This window comes from Mastigoproctus giganteus, chromosome 9, assembly GCF_048544385.1.
Source record: "Mastigoproctus giganteus isolate SK-2022 chromosome 9, ASM4854438v1, whole genome shotgun sequence".
NCBI classification, from domain to species: Eukaryota; Metazoa; Arthropoda; class Arachnida; order Uropygi; family Thelyphonidae; genus Mastigoproctus; species Mastigoproctus giganteus.
The window spans coordinates 71,738,627-71,755,052 of NC_143583.1; the positions used below are offsets into that span (position 1 = coordinate 71,738,627).

General features: G+C 38.5%; 1 protein-coding gene across 1 annotated transcript in view; it reads left to right on the forward strand.

Moving 5' to 3' along the window:
• LOC150080437 (centrosomal protein of 290 kDa-like) overlaps positions 1-15,115 on the forward strand; it is a 386,964-nt gene extending 371,849 nt beyond the window's left edge. The window contains 1 exon segment of the mRNA XM_090380692.1: positions 14,957-15,115. Coding sequence (XP_090236818.1) covers positions 14,957-15,115 — 159 coding nt within the window.
• Positions 15,116-16,426: the final 1,311 nt, after the last annotated feature.

Consider the following 16,426-nt stretch of genomic DNA (forward strand, 5'->3'; position numbering starts at 1 on the left):
GAAACCATCCTGCTTATTCAAGAACGTGACAGATGGAAAACTGAAAAGAAAATCGTTAAATATAAGATTGAAAATAAAGTAAGCTTTCAAGGAGCACAGAAATTAATTGCTCCCAGTATGAATAAACATACATACGACAATATTGTGCAAAAATATCAATCAGTGGCCACCCAAACTGATGTTACAGTCCTTCAAACACCTCAATCTCTGACTGGGCTCGGACTGTTCTCACTCAGCAACAGTCCAATATCCCGAAACAGTTGAACCAGGCAAGTAATACTGCAATTAACAGTACCAGCTACATCACCTTCTCCTCCCTCAATGATTGCTTCTACATTGAGTAATCGAAGCTCAAATTTAAAAAAGAATATCCAAGAAATGTCTATTGATACAATTGACTCATCCAGACAAGAGGACCCAATCCTAGAATTTTATGTGGAAGAAGATATGAACACTAGTTGGCCATTCTTCTCAAAAAAAGACAAACCAAAGCCTGAATGCCATAAGCCAGCCACATTAAAGAAACAGTCAGATACAGCTTCTATTAAACATCAGTAATGTCTTACATTCTACAATGGAATTGTAGAGCGTATCGTAGCAACCTTAATGATATTCAAGTCTTAATAAGCTACTACTCTCCAGTTGGTTTCTGTCAACAAGAAACCTACCTAATGTCTCAAATTTCTACCAACATAAAGAACTAATCTATCTATCGACAAGATTGTAATACTTCAAATGCGGCCTAGGGGCCGTGGCCATTTTGGTCAGTACAAAGATCTCGACCAAACAAATTGTTTTGCAAACTGAAATTGAAGTTGTTGCTGTACGTTTGATAGCCCAGATTGCATTAACACTAGTATCAATCTATCTCCCACCAAGTCATACCTTCTCTTACCAAGATCTTGAAAATCTTCTAATGCAGTTACCTTCCCCTGTCTGTCTTTTGGGGGATTTCAATGGCCACCACCCCTTATGGGGATCAACTAAATTAGATAGACATGGCTGACTAATTGAAACCTTTCTGGAGAAGAAAACCCTTACTGTTCTTAATACTGGTACACCCACTCACATACAGTTACCAACTGGACCAACTTCTGCAATCGATCTATCAATATGTTTCCCAATTCTGTTTCCAATCAAGGAATGGTCCGCTCTGGATGATCCCATGGAAAGTGACCATTTTCCAATCATTTACAAGCTGCTCACTACCCAACTACCATTATCACAACCCTGTAGGAAATGGAAATTCTCTCAAGCCAACTGTGTCCAATTTCAATCAGCTATCAGTCTGGATGAGAAATTTATATGAACACAACTGATAGATGAAGCCACATATTATATATCACGTATTATCTGCAGCTAAATGCTCAATTCCATTGTCGAATCCTCCTTCCCGACGGCACCATAATTAATGGTGGAATGAAGAATGCATAAAAACAAAGAAGTTAAAAAATATAGTGTGGAATTCTTTTCGTAGATCTCCAGCCACGGTTAATCTTATTAACTATAAGAAGCTAAGGGCAAAAGCATGTCTCACACAAAGACAAGCCAAAAAGAATTCCTGGATTCGGTTTGCCTCTACTGTAAACAAAAACACTAATTCCAGTTTAATATGGAAGAAAATTAGGCAGATTTCCAACCACCCCTTCCCCAATTCTTTCGTGGAATGGACAAGAGCTCTCTGCTCTTAAGGACATTGCAAATTCCAAGTTTCAGTGGCATCAAAAAATTAAGACCATGTTTGAACAATGATCCATCAACTTTTGAACCTCTGTACTCCTTCCATATTCTGGAAGGAGTACAGAGCCACTTCGTATTCTGGACTACTACATGCTATCAAAACAACATGCAGTAGTGCCTATGGGCCAGATGGAATATATTATATTATGTTACAACATCTTTAAGAAAAAAAATTTAAAAATACTGCTGGTCTTCTATAACCAAATCTTCCTTGAAAACCTTTGCCCCACCATGCCACAGTTCTGTCCTTTTTGAAACCTGGAAAGATCCTACCAGTCCGTACAGTTACAGACCAATTTCCCTCTCCAGTTGCCTTGGCAAGTTACTCGAAAAAATAATCCATAATTGACTTGTTTGGATCATAGAAATGCAACATCTGAGTAATAATCAGCACGGATTTCACCAGAACAGGTCCTCCTTAGGTCTCATGATCAAAACTGAGTCTGCAATTCATAATGCCTTTGTAAAAAATGAACACCTTGTTATGGTTTCCATAGACATAGAGAAGGTGTTTGAAACTACCTGGCATCATGGCATTCTCAGTGACATCCATGCTCTTGGTCTACGAGGCAACCTGCCTGTATTTATCAGGAACTTCCTCCAGAACCATTCGTTCCAAGTTCAATACCACAACTCGCTTTCTATGACATTCTTACAGGAAGGAGTACCACACTGTACTGAGTGCAACCCTTTTTGCCCTTAGAATCGATTCCATCACAAAAGAACTTCCAAATACTGTTCAGACCTACCTTTACGCTGACGATCTCTCTATTTCTTGCCATTCTCAGAACATGAGATCCATTGAGCGGCAATTACAGATATCCCTGAATAAAGTCCAGAGGTGGGCAGTGTGCAGTGGCTATCGTCTGTCACAGCAGAAAACCATTGCAGTTCACTTTTGCAATCAACATAAATTACTTAAAGATCCTGAACTTCACATATCAAACTCTACCATTCCAGTGACTGACAATGTCAGATTCTTGGGATTAATCCTTGACAGGTAGTTAAATTTCTTTGAGCACATTAAATCTGTATATACTACCTGCCTCAGAAAGCTGAATATATTAAAAGCTTTATCTGCCCTGTCTTGGGGAGCAGACTACATCTTTGCTGCTCCTATATAGAGCATTGATCAGATCCCGTTTGGATTATAGTGCTCCAATCTACGATTCTGCCCAAAAGAGTACACTCCGCTGGCTGGATTCTATACAGCATAGTGCATTAAGGATTGCCCTTGGTGCTTTCAGGACATCTCCTATCATTAGTTTATATATTGCCTCCACAGGAAAACAGTACTTCTTAAGTATGCAGCCCAAATACAAAGTTGTTGTCAGTATCTTATTGAGCCATACCTCTTTAATCCACCACTACAAAACCTCTATAGAAATAAACCCAGCAAAATAAGACCTGCAGGCTTACACCTTATTGAATTAATGCAGAGTTGGAATGTTCCTATTTTCAACAGGCAACAATTTGATTTAACCTCCGTTTCGGTTCCACCCTCTGACTACAGTCACTTCATGCAAACAGCATGTCTCGCGCAGTTGAAAGAGCTATGGCACACCCAAATCAATAATAAACTCTACTAGTTGAAACACAATCCAAAGTGTTGGCACTCTAGCACCAAAACAGTGCGAAGAGAAGAAGTGGTACTTGCACAGGCACGTATCAGACACATATATCTGACCCACCTCCATCTGCTCAGGGGCAAAGATCCTCCTCAGTGTCCATACTGTTCAGAAAACTTAACAGTCAAACATATTCTGATTGACTGCCCTCACTATCAACAGGACAAGAACATCCGTCCTGTATTTTGTGAGAAATCTACGTATTATTGGAGATGATGCAAACATCGAGTTTTTCTCTTATCTGAAAATAATTGGATTATATGATAAATTCTAAAATATCTCTGTAAACACGACCAAGTGGTTATTCCTAAATTTTGTTTTTAGCATTTTCCTGTGAATAGGCACATTATAGCCACAGCAGCTTATGTGCCGTTAATCCCCCATAACACACACACACACACACACACACACCACACACACCACACACACACACACACACACACACACACAAGTAGAAAGGAGGCGCCTCCGTAGCCAGGTGGGAAGGAGCAGCAGTGCGTAGCACACGCTTCTTGATTAGACCGGGGTTCGAGCCCGTCACCACCAAATACGGAGGATGCGGAAAGGTCATTCAGGGAATGACCACCGCATATCCCGGAGCAATATGGCCTTAGTTGCTAATGCTCCTAAAAACCAAATAACAACAACAACAACAAGTAGAAAGGAATCACTAAGAAGGAGAAGAATGATGATATCCAGCTAAGGACCCTGGGCGTGCCAAGCCCATACCCACCAGATGTGAGCCCCTAGGGTTAATATGTTACTCATTGCTGTAGATTTATTTTATTTATTTATTTTTTTATATATTCTTTGTCTGTACGGGTAGCACAGTTATATCACCACCATCATTTCCTCACACCGGTGGAAAAGGCCTGAGTTTGAATCTAGTTGATTGATGGTGCGAGGAACTTTAATGGGCCTTTTTCACTCTGTGGCCGAGTTAGTCGGTCTCAGGCGTAGCTAGCAAAGTTTATTCCACAGAAACTGGAATAAACTTTGCTGGATGAAAATTTTTTTTTTCATCCAGCAAACAAACAAATCGACCAGAGAATATATGCAATTTACAGATAAAATAAATACATGTATAGATGTAAACATTTACTGGGGACCCTAATATCATAATTTTTTTTTTTTTTTTTATTATCCTTTGCAATTTTTTACAATTTGACAGAACGATTCGTAATTTAATTACTCTGACATCAGCATTTCTTTTATTGAAAATTTGTTGGTGGATCATTTACAGATCAGAGAAAGATTATAATATGAAAAATTATAATATGAATTTGCACCAGTCACTCAGAACTCTTCAACTTCCTTTCTCTGAAACTTTTGAGATCAATGGCTCAGAAACACTAAATATAAGAACTGACTGCAAATTAGATGGTAATTATTTAAAATGTTTTTTGTAAATATTGTATATGCACGCTGATAGCCAAATTAAGTGATATTGAAAGGCATCGTAATTACAAATTAATCACAAAAAAGATGAGGTGCCCTTTAGTTTTCAGCATCAGAGAGTATTGCCATTCAAGAAAATTGTGATATAGAAGGTGCAAAGGCAGAAAGCAGCATAGCATTTTTCATAGCTGTGCATTGGCTAATTGATCATAGTTGATCACCACTGTGCATTGGGCAGTTGATCATTTGTGAATTTAGTTTTTCAGACAGTAGGGTAAGTAAGGATTTCAAACTGCAAAGAACAAAATGTACTTCAATAATATGCAATGCTATAGCACCACATTTCGTGGATAATTTTAAACCTGATTTAGGAAATAGAAACTTCAGTTTAATTATTGATGAAAGTAATGACATTAGTATTATTAAAATGTTGGGAATTGTAATGCGGTACTATTCGAATTTCAAGAATCGATTTGTGGTAACTTTTCTCGACATAATCAAACTCAATGAATGCATTGCAGGAGGAATATATGAATCTTTGAAACCATCGCTAAGAAATAATGGATTAAAGTTTTACTGACTTATTGCACTTGTACTGACAATGTATTTGTAATGGTTTAAATTAACAATGATGTATAAGAAATTAAAGGCTGAGATTCCCTGTCTGCTTCTTATCAAGTGTGTAAAGCATTCACTCCAACTAGCATTGTCAATGAGTGCCTACCACGAAACAGATTTTCTTACACCCACCTCTTAAACAGGCTAAATATAAGAAGCTTTATAGTTTAATGAATGATGGAGTTCCACATTTGATCACTGATAAAGCACAAAGTGCAGTTATAAATTTCATTATTCTATAAGTAAGTTGAAACAAAACATGCAAGAAAATTTTTTCTAATTGTCCGTTGCCTTATAATTTCTTTTTAGAATGTAAAAAAAAGAATAAAAGCACACAAAGCAGCCATGCTGAAAGGAAGAGGAAAAGAGAGTCCGCAGAAGCACTAGAAAAAGAATTTTTCTAGTGCAATAAAATAACAACAAAATACTTGGCAGATGCCAAGTATTTTGCTGTTATTCTTGATTGTACACCCGATATCACCTATCAGGAACAGGGCCAGATTAAGATATTTCTGCACTCCAGACAGAAAGATTATTTCGGCGCCCTTTGCATATTCTAGAAATCTGGATAAAGGCACTGACTCCAAGCTATAATCAGCTTCTGGAGCCCCTGTGTCTGCATGGTAGCACAGTGGTATCGTCACTGTTCTCCCCACACCAGGTGGAAAAGGCCCAGGTTCGAATCCCGTCGATGATGCAAGGAACTTTAATGGCATTTTTTTCACTCCGTGGCTGAGTTAGTCGGTCTCAGGTGTAGGTTGCAAGGTATTTTCCCCAGAAATTGGGTTCCCCAACCCAGAAACTGGGGTTTTTCATTCAGAAACAACAGACAAATCGACCAGAGAACACACGCAATTTACAGACACAAAAACACACGGGTAGATGTAATCAATTACGCGAGACCTTAATAAAAAAATTTTTTTGTGAAGCCCCTGTAAGAATGACGCCCTGGGTGATTGCCCTGTTAGTTTGTGCCTTAATCCGGCACTGATCAGGAACAAATGTCCTGGACAATTCGATACATCTCCAATGGAACATTCCCCAATACACCAGTCAGTGTGTATGAACAGTTCATGAAATTTATCAATGTAAAGAGAAGTACCAGAGAAAATATGTACAATGTGCTGAAACAGGAATTTGAAATATTAGGATTAGACATAACTAATATCCGAGGGCAAAGTTATGACAATGGAGCTAATATGAAAGAAAGGTTTCAGGTGTTCAGGCAGGACTTTTACAGGAAAATTCAAGGACATTTTTTACACTACGTGTTTGTCACAGTTACATTCTAGTTCTAGGGTATATGGCCAAAACCTGTCCTGATGCAATGACCTTTTTTTCGACACTTCAACGTCTGTATGTGCTCTTTTCAGCATCAACAAAGAAATGGTCATTTTCCAAAAATATGTGAAGGGTCTTTCTGTAAAGCCTCTCTGTGAAATAATGTGGAAGTGTCGAATGCAGTGTAAGGTATCAAGTTGGTGATTTCGACGATGCGCTTTTGGAAATAGCATCAGAAGATGCCCAAGCAATTAGTGAAGTTGAATCACTAGCTAACCAGATCAAGGAATACAAGTTTTTTGTTTATTTAGTATATTGGCATTATTTTTTTGTTTCACGTAAGTAAAGAACTGCAAAGTGATTCTACAGATCTTGCTCTTTCTTCTGCTTCATTTCTTCTTTCTTCTGCTTTATTTCTTCTTTCTTTCTTTCATTTAAAAAACCATTTTAAAAGCTCTTTCTTCTTCATTTAAAAGCCTGCACTGGATGTCAAAGTATAGAGAAACTGGCTTTAAACAAATCTTCGTTGGTGCCACAAAAAAAATTATTATTATTACCCGTAATTGATTACATAAACTTGTATTTGTGTCTATAAATTGCTGGATGAAAAAAACCCCAGTTACTGGCGGAAAAAACCTTGCTATCTATGCCTGAAACCAACTAACACAGCCACACAGTGAAAAAATCCCATTAAAGTTCCTCACATTGTCAGCCGGATTCGAACCCAGGCCTTTTCCACATGGTGTGGGGGAGGACGGTGACAATACTGTCCAGAACTTGCGACAGAATTGGAAGTATCTCCAGAATTTCGCACAAAAAGATTACAAAAAAGAAAGAGGCACTTCAATTACCAGCCTGCTGATGAACTTATAAAAAATTCTAAAGAAGCTTACAAGGTAAACTGCTTTTATAAAATCGTAGACAAGGCTTTTCAATCTCTAGAGTCATAATAATCTTTTTGGTTTCTTGGGTACGTTTCTAAGAATTCTAAAGGACGAGTTAAGAAAACACGCTGCAGATTTAGAAATTACACTTTCAGATGCTAAAATCATTGAGGGAAACGAAATGGTCGAGTCTGTGAAAGTGGCAGATATTGATGGCCATATGAGTGGAGGAAATTGAAGCACTGAAACCAATTCTTCCAGAATCATGCTTTAAAAATCCTTTAAATATTTTACAATTTCTCACAACTTATTCCTTACCTTTCGAGGGTACAGCTCTAAAATGGTGTTCACAGGCCGGCCGCTAGTTGGTACATCGGACTGAACCTATTGGTAACTCTCTAGGAAGCTTCTGGATCAGCTAGTGTATAATCTTGTTACCTCTACTCTGCCAGATAGTGACTGGAGGGAGTCCGAGTAGTGTGTATGTGGGGAGCATTGTCGAGGACACGTTATGTCAAGGATCTGGGTATATTCTTACCACATGTACGCCATATCCAAAAATTTCATTACTTCATACAGCATGTCCCACCTACTTTTTCTTACTATTGAATACACCATGAATTGTCAAACTAATAGAGCAAGCTTATCTGTGAAAAGATCCAAACCTCCCAAGGACTTCCTAATTCATTTCACAAATATACGTGGTCTCAGTTCTAATCTCAATGATGTTCATTTCCACTTGCAGTCTGCCAAACCCCATGTACTTTTTCTGACAGAATCTCAGTTATTGGTTGATTCATCTACTGCTCATCTCAGATGCCCAAATTATTCGCTGTATGATTCCTTTCGCCTCAAAGGTGGTACTTGTGCATATGTCCGTTCTGATATTCCCTGTCAGAGACTTGGCAATTTGGAATCTCCTCTCTTTGATCTTCTCTGGCTTAAAATCTCTCTACCTCATTGTGTCACATTCATCTGTTGTCTCTACCGTTCTCCCAACTCCACTAATCACTTGGAGCTCTTTGATTTCCTCTCTTTGCAACTTGACTTTCTCCAGTCCAACTTTCCTAACAGTGAAGTAATTTTCCTTGGTGATTTTAATGTTACAACTCCAGCTGGCTTCCCTTTTCTAGTCACACCGACCCAGCAGGTCGAGATGCTGAGGCTTTTGCAATTACTAATGACCTAGCACAGATTGTTCATTTACCTACAAGAATACCGGACAATCCTAATCATACAGCCAATATGCTTGATCTTTTTCTCACAAACAACCCTTCTAAGTACACGGTCGAAGTGAGAGGTCCTTTAGGCACTTCAGATCACAACTTGGTGATTGTCTCTTCTCCAATGGAACCTTTAACTCATGGCTATTCCCAACCACATGTTGCTTGGCATTACAAGAATGCAAAATGGGATGACCTGCGAGACTTCTTTTCTTCTTTTCCTTGGTCGGATTACTGTTTCAAAACTTCTGATGTCAACATTTGCTCATATCGTGTCAGTGAGATTATTCTTGCAGGAATGGAATCCCTTATCCCACACTCCACTTTAAATTCTCGTCCTTTATCTAAAACTTGGTTTTCCAATAAAAGTGCTAAGGCTGTCCAAGAGAAGAATGTTGCATATCATAATTGGCTTGTTTCTAATTCTTCAGTTTCATTTTCTGCCTACACCAAAGCTCGCAACAGTTGTAAAGCAGTTATTAATCAGTCCAAACTAGAGTTTGAACAGGCTAAGAGTAGAAAACTTGCTTCTTGCCCTAATGGTAGCCGAGCATTCTGTTCTCTTGCCAAAGCTATTGGCCCCAACTTTTGCCCATCTCTGCTCCCACTTCTGTCCAAACCAGATGGTTCTGTTGTCACTTCAGCCAAGGATAAAGCTGACCTGCTAGCATCCCATTTTACTTCCAGCTCATGTATTAATGATCTTGGTAAAACACCTCCCATCATTCCCAACACGCTCCATTCAATGCCTCCTGTGGTCTTCCGTCAAAAGGATATCAGAAGGATTTTGATGAATCTTGATGCTAAGAAAGCTCCAGGTCCTGATGGTATTTCTCCACTTGTTCTCAAAACCTGTGCTCCTGAACTTACTCCTATTCTTTGCCGCCTTTTTTCACTTTCTTATTCCAAAGGTGTTTTTCCTTCTGCTTGGAAATTTGCTCATATCCAGCCAGTTCCTAAAAAGGGTGACAAATCCCTCCCATCCAATTATCGTCCCATTGCAATTACTTCTACTCTTTCTAAAGTAATGGAGAAATCAATTAACCGCCAACTCTTAAACTACCTAGAAACCTTCCGTCTGATCAACGATCACCAGTGTCGATCCACTGGTGATATTCTGGCTTATGTTACCCATTTATGGACTACTTCAATGTAAAGGTTCGGTGAAGCACAAGTAGTTGCTCTTGACATCTCAAAGGCGTTTGATCGTGTTTGGCATAAAGGTCTTCTAAACAAGCTTCCATCTTATGGTTTGCCAACTGTTTTTAGTAATTGGTTATCCAGTTTTCTCTCTGATCGCTCACTGAGGGTGATGGTAGATGGCTCTCTGTCTTCTAACTTCTCCACTAATGCCGGTGTTCCCCAAGGTTCAGTTCTTTCCCCCACTCTTTTCCTCTTGTATATCAATGACCTTCTTCCATTGACTGGAAATCCTATCCATAGTTTTGCCGATGATAGCACATTGCATTCAACTTTCCATTTTGAGAAATCTTGTCCTGCTCAATCAGCTTCAACTTCTCGAAAATCTGCTACCAATTCCTTAAATGCCGATCTTCAGGTAATTCTCCAGTGGGGCAAAGACAACTTAGTTGATTTCAACCCTTCTAAAACTCAGTCTTGTCTTATATCTCACAAAAAGGATTCTTCTACTTCTATGCTTATCTTTAGTGACACCCCGACTTCTAGGCAAAATGATATATCTCTTTTGGGGATTACCCTGACTTCTAATCTCTCTTGGCACAAGCATATTACAAATATTGCTTCCTCTGCATCTAAAAAACTTGGTTTTCTCTTTCGCTCTCGGCGTTACTTTTCTTCCAAACAGCTGCTCACTCTGTATAAATCGCAAATCCGCCCTGCCATGGAATATTGTTCCCACATCTGGGGTGGTGCCCCCAAAACCTCTCTCAGGCTTCTTGAATGCGTTCAGAAGAGGGCAGTTAGGTTAATTAATGATTCATCTCTAACAGAGTCTCTCCACTCACTTTCTCATAGATGCACTGTTTCTGCTGCATGCCTCTTCTACAGATACTTCCATGGGCACTGTTCTTCTGAATTGGCTTCTATAATTCCTGCTCTCTCTTTGAAAACAGTCCGAACACGTGCCAACACCAGCCAACATCCATTTACTGTTCAACTCCAAACCCACAGAACCAACTTTTCATCTTCCTCATTTATTCATTCAACTGCCGTTTTCAGGAACAACCTTCCTTCATACGTATTTCCTGAAAATTACAATCTACAGAAGTTCAAATCCAATGTCAACAAATATCTTCTTTCGTCTTCTTAACCTCAAACCCAAGCACGGTACTAAGTACTATAGGTTCTAATACCTCTCGTGTTTGGGGTTCACATAAAAAAAAAAAAAAAAAAAAAACTAATGAAAGGGCCACTGGATTTTCGAAGTTATTGATATCGCTAAGAATATTTTTAACAATTCCAGTGAATGTAGCATCTGGGAAAAGAAGCTTTTCCCGATTAAAGTTTATTAAAACATAATTAATTAAATAATAAATTTTTAAATTATAAATTATACAAATTATTTAATAAATCATTTAATTAAAACAGATCTAAGGTTGACAACGCTTCAATGGAGACTCAACAGCCTTGCTATTGTATCCATTGAATGAAAAGAAGCAAGGAATTTAAATTTTGAGAAAGTCTTCAAAGATTTTGCCAATAAATGGGCAAGAAAAATATCCTTCTGATTAGTTTTGTTTATATTATCAATATTTCTGGTCAATTGTTAACAAATTGTAATAATATAAAAATAAAAAAACAATTATTAATAGTTTTAGTTTTTCATTTTTTCATTATTTCAAAATATTGAAGGATTAATATTGAATTTTTCAAGGGACCCTCCTGGCATGCTCCAATCGGGCCCCACATTTGCTAAGACCAGCACAGAAGATATTATTGTACATGTTGGCACCACTAATGATATTAACAGTAGGAGACCGGTGGAATTACTTAACAAGTACAGATCAATGTTGAAAAAAGGCCATGAGTTAGGGTTGAATTTGAAAGTGTCTGCAATTCTGCCCAGACACGATAGAAGGGAGTATAAGATGAGAGCCTTGTCGATCAATTTGGCCTTGGAGAGATTGTGCAAGGCTCAAGGGGTAGAATTCTTCTCAGCCTGGTCTGTGCTTGTTAACAGGATAGACTGCTTCTACAGGGATGGGTTACACTTAAATAGAAAGAGTGGAAGAATATTTGCTGATGCTATCAAGGTAGTGTTAGGTGGGTCAGAAAGCTGCTAGCTTGGGGGGGGGGAATGCACAGACTAATAGATTAACAGTGGCAGAGGTGAAAGTGATTCTTGCAATGTTTCTACTGGAATGAGCAGCAGCCTGGAAAACAAGGTGTACAGGATTTCAGAGACTGCTGGGGGTAATTGCAGAATGAGTAAATACCAAGTACACCAATGCTAGGATTTTGGTAAATAAATTTGATGAATTTGAGGTGTTGGTAAAAACATCAAAGGTAGATATTGTTGGAATATCAGAGACATGGAATCACAGAGATATAAGGAATGCAACAATGGAATTTGGGGAGTACAACATCTACAGAAAGGATAGGAAGGGAGGAGGGGTTATGCTATTAGTTAAGAAACACATAAAATCCAAGGAAGTACAGCCATTCGACATGGGTGGCCAGAACAGTGTTGAGTCAGTTTGGTGTGATATAAGCACTGGGAAAGCAAAATTGAGAGTAGGAGTGTGTTATAGGCCTAATGACTCTCATGATTATAATAAACAACTGTACAGAGAAATAGAGTGGTCTAGTAAATCAGTGTCTTATAATGGGAGATTTTAATATCCCAGATATTGACTGGAATTTGTGGGTTGTTCACTCACACACTAGCAAGGCTTTTGTGGATTTATTAGATGATTGTTTTCTATAGCATCATATTTGGGAGGCAACTAGAGGGAGAATACTCTTGACCTGATTATCAGTAGTGATTCTTCATGCATTAAGAGTCTGCAGATAAAATAACCACTAGGTGGCAATGATCACAGTGTACTCAAGTGGGATTTACTCAAAAAGGTAACTACCAACAGGGGTAAAGGGAAGGGTTTTTTTTTTTCTGCAAAGGTGACTATGGTGGTATGAGACAGTATTTAAATTCTATATGATGGGACCAACTGATGATGTTACCAACAGCAAATTCAAAATGGCAAATATTCGAAGAATTAATCTTGGAAGCTACTTGGCTTTTCATACCAACTAAGAAATATTGTTCAAGGTTTAGGCCTGAATGGAAGTCAGATGAACTAATGAGACATGTGGCAGAGAATCAAAATGCATGGGATACATATAAATTATCAGGTAACACGGAAGCCTATGATAGTTATAAACTGGTCTGTAACCAAGTCATAAAGGAGGTTAGGCAGGCAAGGGCAGATTACACAAAATCTTTGGCAAAGGTTGCAAAGAAAAATAGCAAAGAGTTCTTTACTTATGTAAACTCTAGAAGGAAGGGATGAATAAGATTGGTCCACTTGATATCGATGGTTCAACCGGTGATGATCCTGCTGAGGTACCTGACAAACTAAATGAGTATTTTGCATCAACGTTCACATATGAGGAGTTTCTAAGGAGGGGAATTCCAGAGGTGAATTAAACTCTGGCAATGAGCTAGATGATTTTGTGATAACTGAGAACAAAGTGGAGGAGAATTTGTTGAAGATAAACATAAGAAAGGCACCTGGGGTGGATGTGATCTATCCAGTTATATTAAAGGAGGCAGCAAAGGAAGTAAGCAAATCCTTAGCCATCATTATGAGAGCTTTCTTAGACTCAGAGGAGGTACCCATGGACCAGAGATGTGCAAATATGACCCCAATTCACAAAGGAGGATCAAAGGGCGACACAAGTAATTACAGACCTGTTAGTTTACCTTCTTTTCCAGGGAAATTAATGGAGGCACTGGTTAAAGAAGCACTGCAGGATCATCCAGACAAGACTTCAGTTATAGCTCGGTCACAGCATAGGTTTGTTAAGGGGAAGTCTTGTCTGACCAATTTCCAATTTGATTGGATACTATGATGTGGTCACAAAAGAACTGGATGCAAAAAATAATTTTGATATCATATACTTCGATTTCGGGTAAAGTTTAAAGTTTTGATACTGTTGCACATGGAAGACTACTTTTCAAATTGGAGCAGTATGGCATTAAGGGCAAGTTGCTACAATGGATAAAAGGATTATTGAGTGGGAAAAGACAGATTGGTGGTCAATGGGTACTGCTCTATGTGGACTAATGTTATTAGTGGTGTCCCTCGGGGTTCGTTGTTGTTGGACTCATTGTTGTTTTGTATATTTATCAATGATATTGATGAAGGTATATCAAGCTTAATGTCAAAGTTTGCAAATGATTCAAAGGTTCACAGGGTTGTTAATAAAAGTAATGACAGTGTGCTGCTGTAACAGTATCTGGAAAAGTTGGGTTGATGGGCTGAGAAGTGTCAACTGAAGTTTAACATTCACAAATGCAAAGTACTGTATGGGTAGCAGTAACCCCAGAGAAATGTACCAACTATGTGGTGTTACACTCAGGGTAGTGGAGAATGAAAGAGACCTTGGGGTAATTGTGCAGTCAGATATGGGACGCCTCCGTAGCCAGGTGGGCAGGAGCGGCAGTGCGTAGCACATGCTTCTTGATTAGACCGGGGTTCGAGCCCGTGACCACCAAATACGGAGGATGCGGAAAGGTCAGGGAATGACCACCGCATATCCCCGGAGCAATATGGCCTTAGTTGCTAATGCTCCTAAAAACCAAATAACATAACATTCATCCCTTCATTTTAAATGATTAATCCTGAATGCATTCTGTCCTTCGCAAGTAGGATTACATTTATTGAATTAATTTTTTCATTTCCTTTTGATTTTTCTGCTTGTGATTTTAAAATTAGTTCTTCTGAGTTCTTGTTTTCAATTGTGTATACACATATACTCAAATGTATATATGTGTATACATCAGTCTTTAATATTAGCATTAGCATATGATGCAAGAAAGCAAGCTTATACAGCATTAGCAAAAAAACCTCCCATTTCACCCATCTATTTGCTCCAAAAGTTGTTCACTTCTTTCTTGAATAAGGAAGAAGTGGACCTTTGTATGTGCCAATGCCTAAAAATGTGTTCTTTATAACTCATAATTGCTTTGGGTTATTTGCAGGTTGCAAGATATGAAAAAGAAAAACTTATTTTAGAAAACAAGATAAAAAATATGCATGAACATGCACCCTTTGTTAGTGAAGATGTTTCCTTGGACAGGTCACTTTGTGAATTAAAAAAGAAAAATTTTGAATTGGAAGAAGAGGTAAGATTTTGTTAATATGCAGTAAGTATATTATAATTTATTATGTATATCACAAACATATCACAAACTATACACAAAAGGTGCAAACTATACAACTATATCACAAAAGGTGATATAGTTGTGCACGTTGGCACTAATGATATTAAGAGTAGGAGACCGGCGGAATTACTTAACAAGTACAGGTCACTGTTGAAAAAAAGCCGCGAATTAGGGTTGAATTTGAAAGTGTCTGCAATTCTGCCCAGACACGATAGGAGGGAGTATATGATGAGAGCCCTGTTGATCAATTCGGCCCTGGAAAGATTGTGCAAGGCTCAAGGGGTAGAATTTTTTTCAGCCTGGTCTGTACTTGTTAACAGGAGAGACTGCTTCTACAGGGATGGGATACACTTAAATAGAAAGGGTGCAAGAATGTTTGCTGATTCTATCGAGGCAGTGTTAGGTGAGTCGGAAAACTGCTAGATTGTGGGGATACAAGGACTAATAGGATAAAATTCATCAAATTTATTTACTAAACTTCTCGCATTGGTGTACACACAAGTATACATGCACCTGTTTGTACACCAATGCGAGAAGTTTTGTCTCTGAAATATCCTGCATCTTATTTTCCAGGCTGCAGCTCATTCCAATAGAAGCAGTGCAAGAATTTGAGGTATTGCTCAAAACATCAAAGGCAGATATTGTGGGGATTTCAGAGACGTGGTGTCACACAGATATAATGAATGCAGAACTGGAATTTGGGGAGTACAATGTCTACAGAAGGGATAGACAGGATAGGAAGGGAGGAGGGGTTATGCTATTAGTTAAAAAATACATAAAATCGAAGGAAGTGAAGCCAGTCGACATTGCTGGACAGTGCAGTATCTAGTCAGTTTGGTGTGACATAAGCATTGGGAGATCAAAATTGAGAGTAGGAGTGTGCCATAGGCCTAATGACTCTGATGAGTATAATAAGAAATTGTACAGGGAAATAGAGTGGGTAAGTAAATCAGAGAGTCTTATAATGGGGGATTTTAATTTCCCAGATATTGACTGGAATTTGGGGGCTGGTCACTCACACACTAGCAAGGCTTTTGTGGATTTATTGGATGATTGTTTTCTACATCAGCATATTCGGGAGGCAACTAGAGGGAGTAATACTCTTCATTTGATTATCAGTAGTGATTCTTCATGCATTAAGAATCTGCAGGTAAATGAACCACTAGGTGGCAGTGATCACAGTGTGCTGAAGTGGGATTTACTCAAAGAGGTAACTACCATTATGGGTAAAGGGAAGGGTTATTGCTTTCGTAAAGGTGTCTATGATGGACTGAGACAGTATTTAAA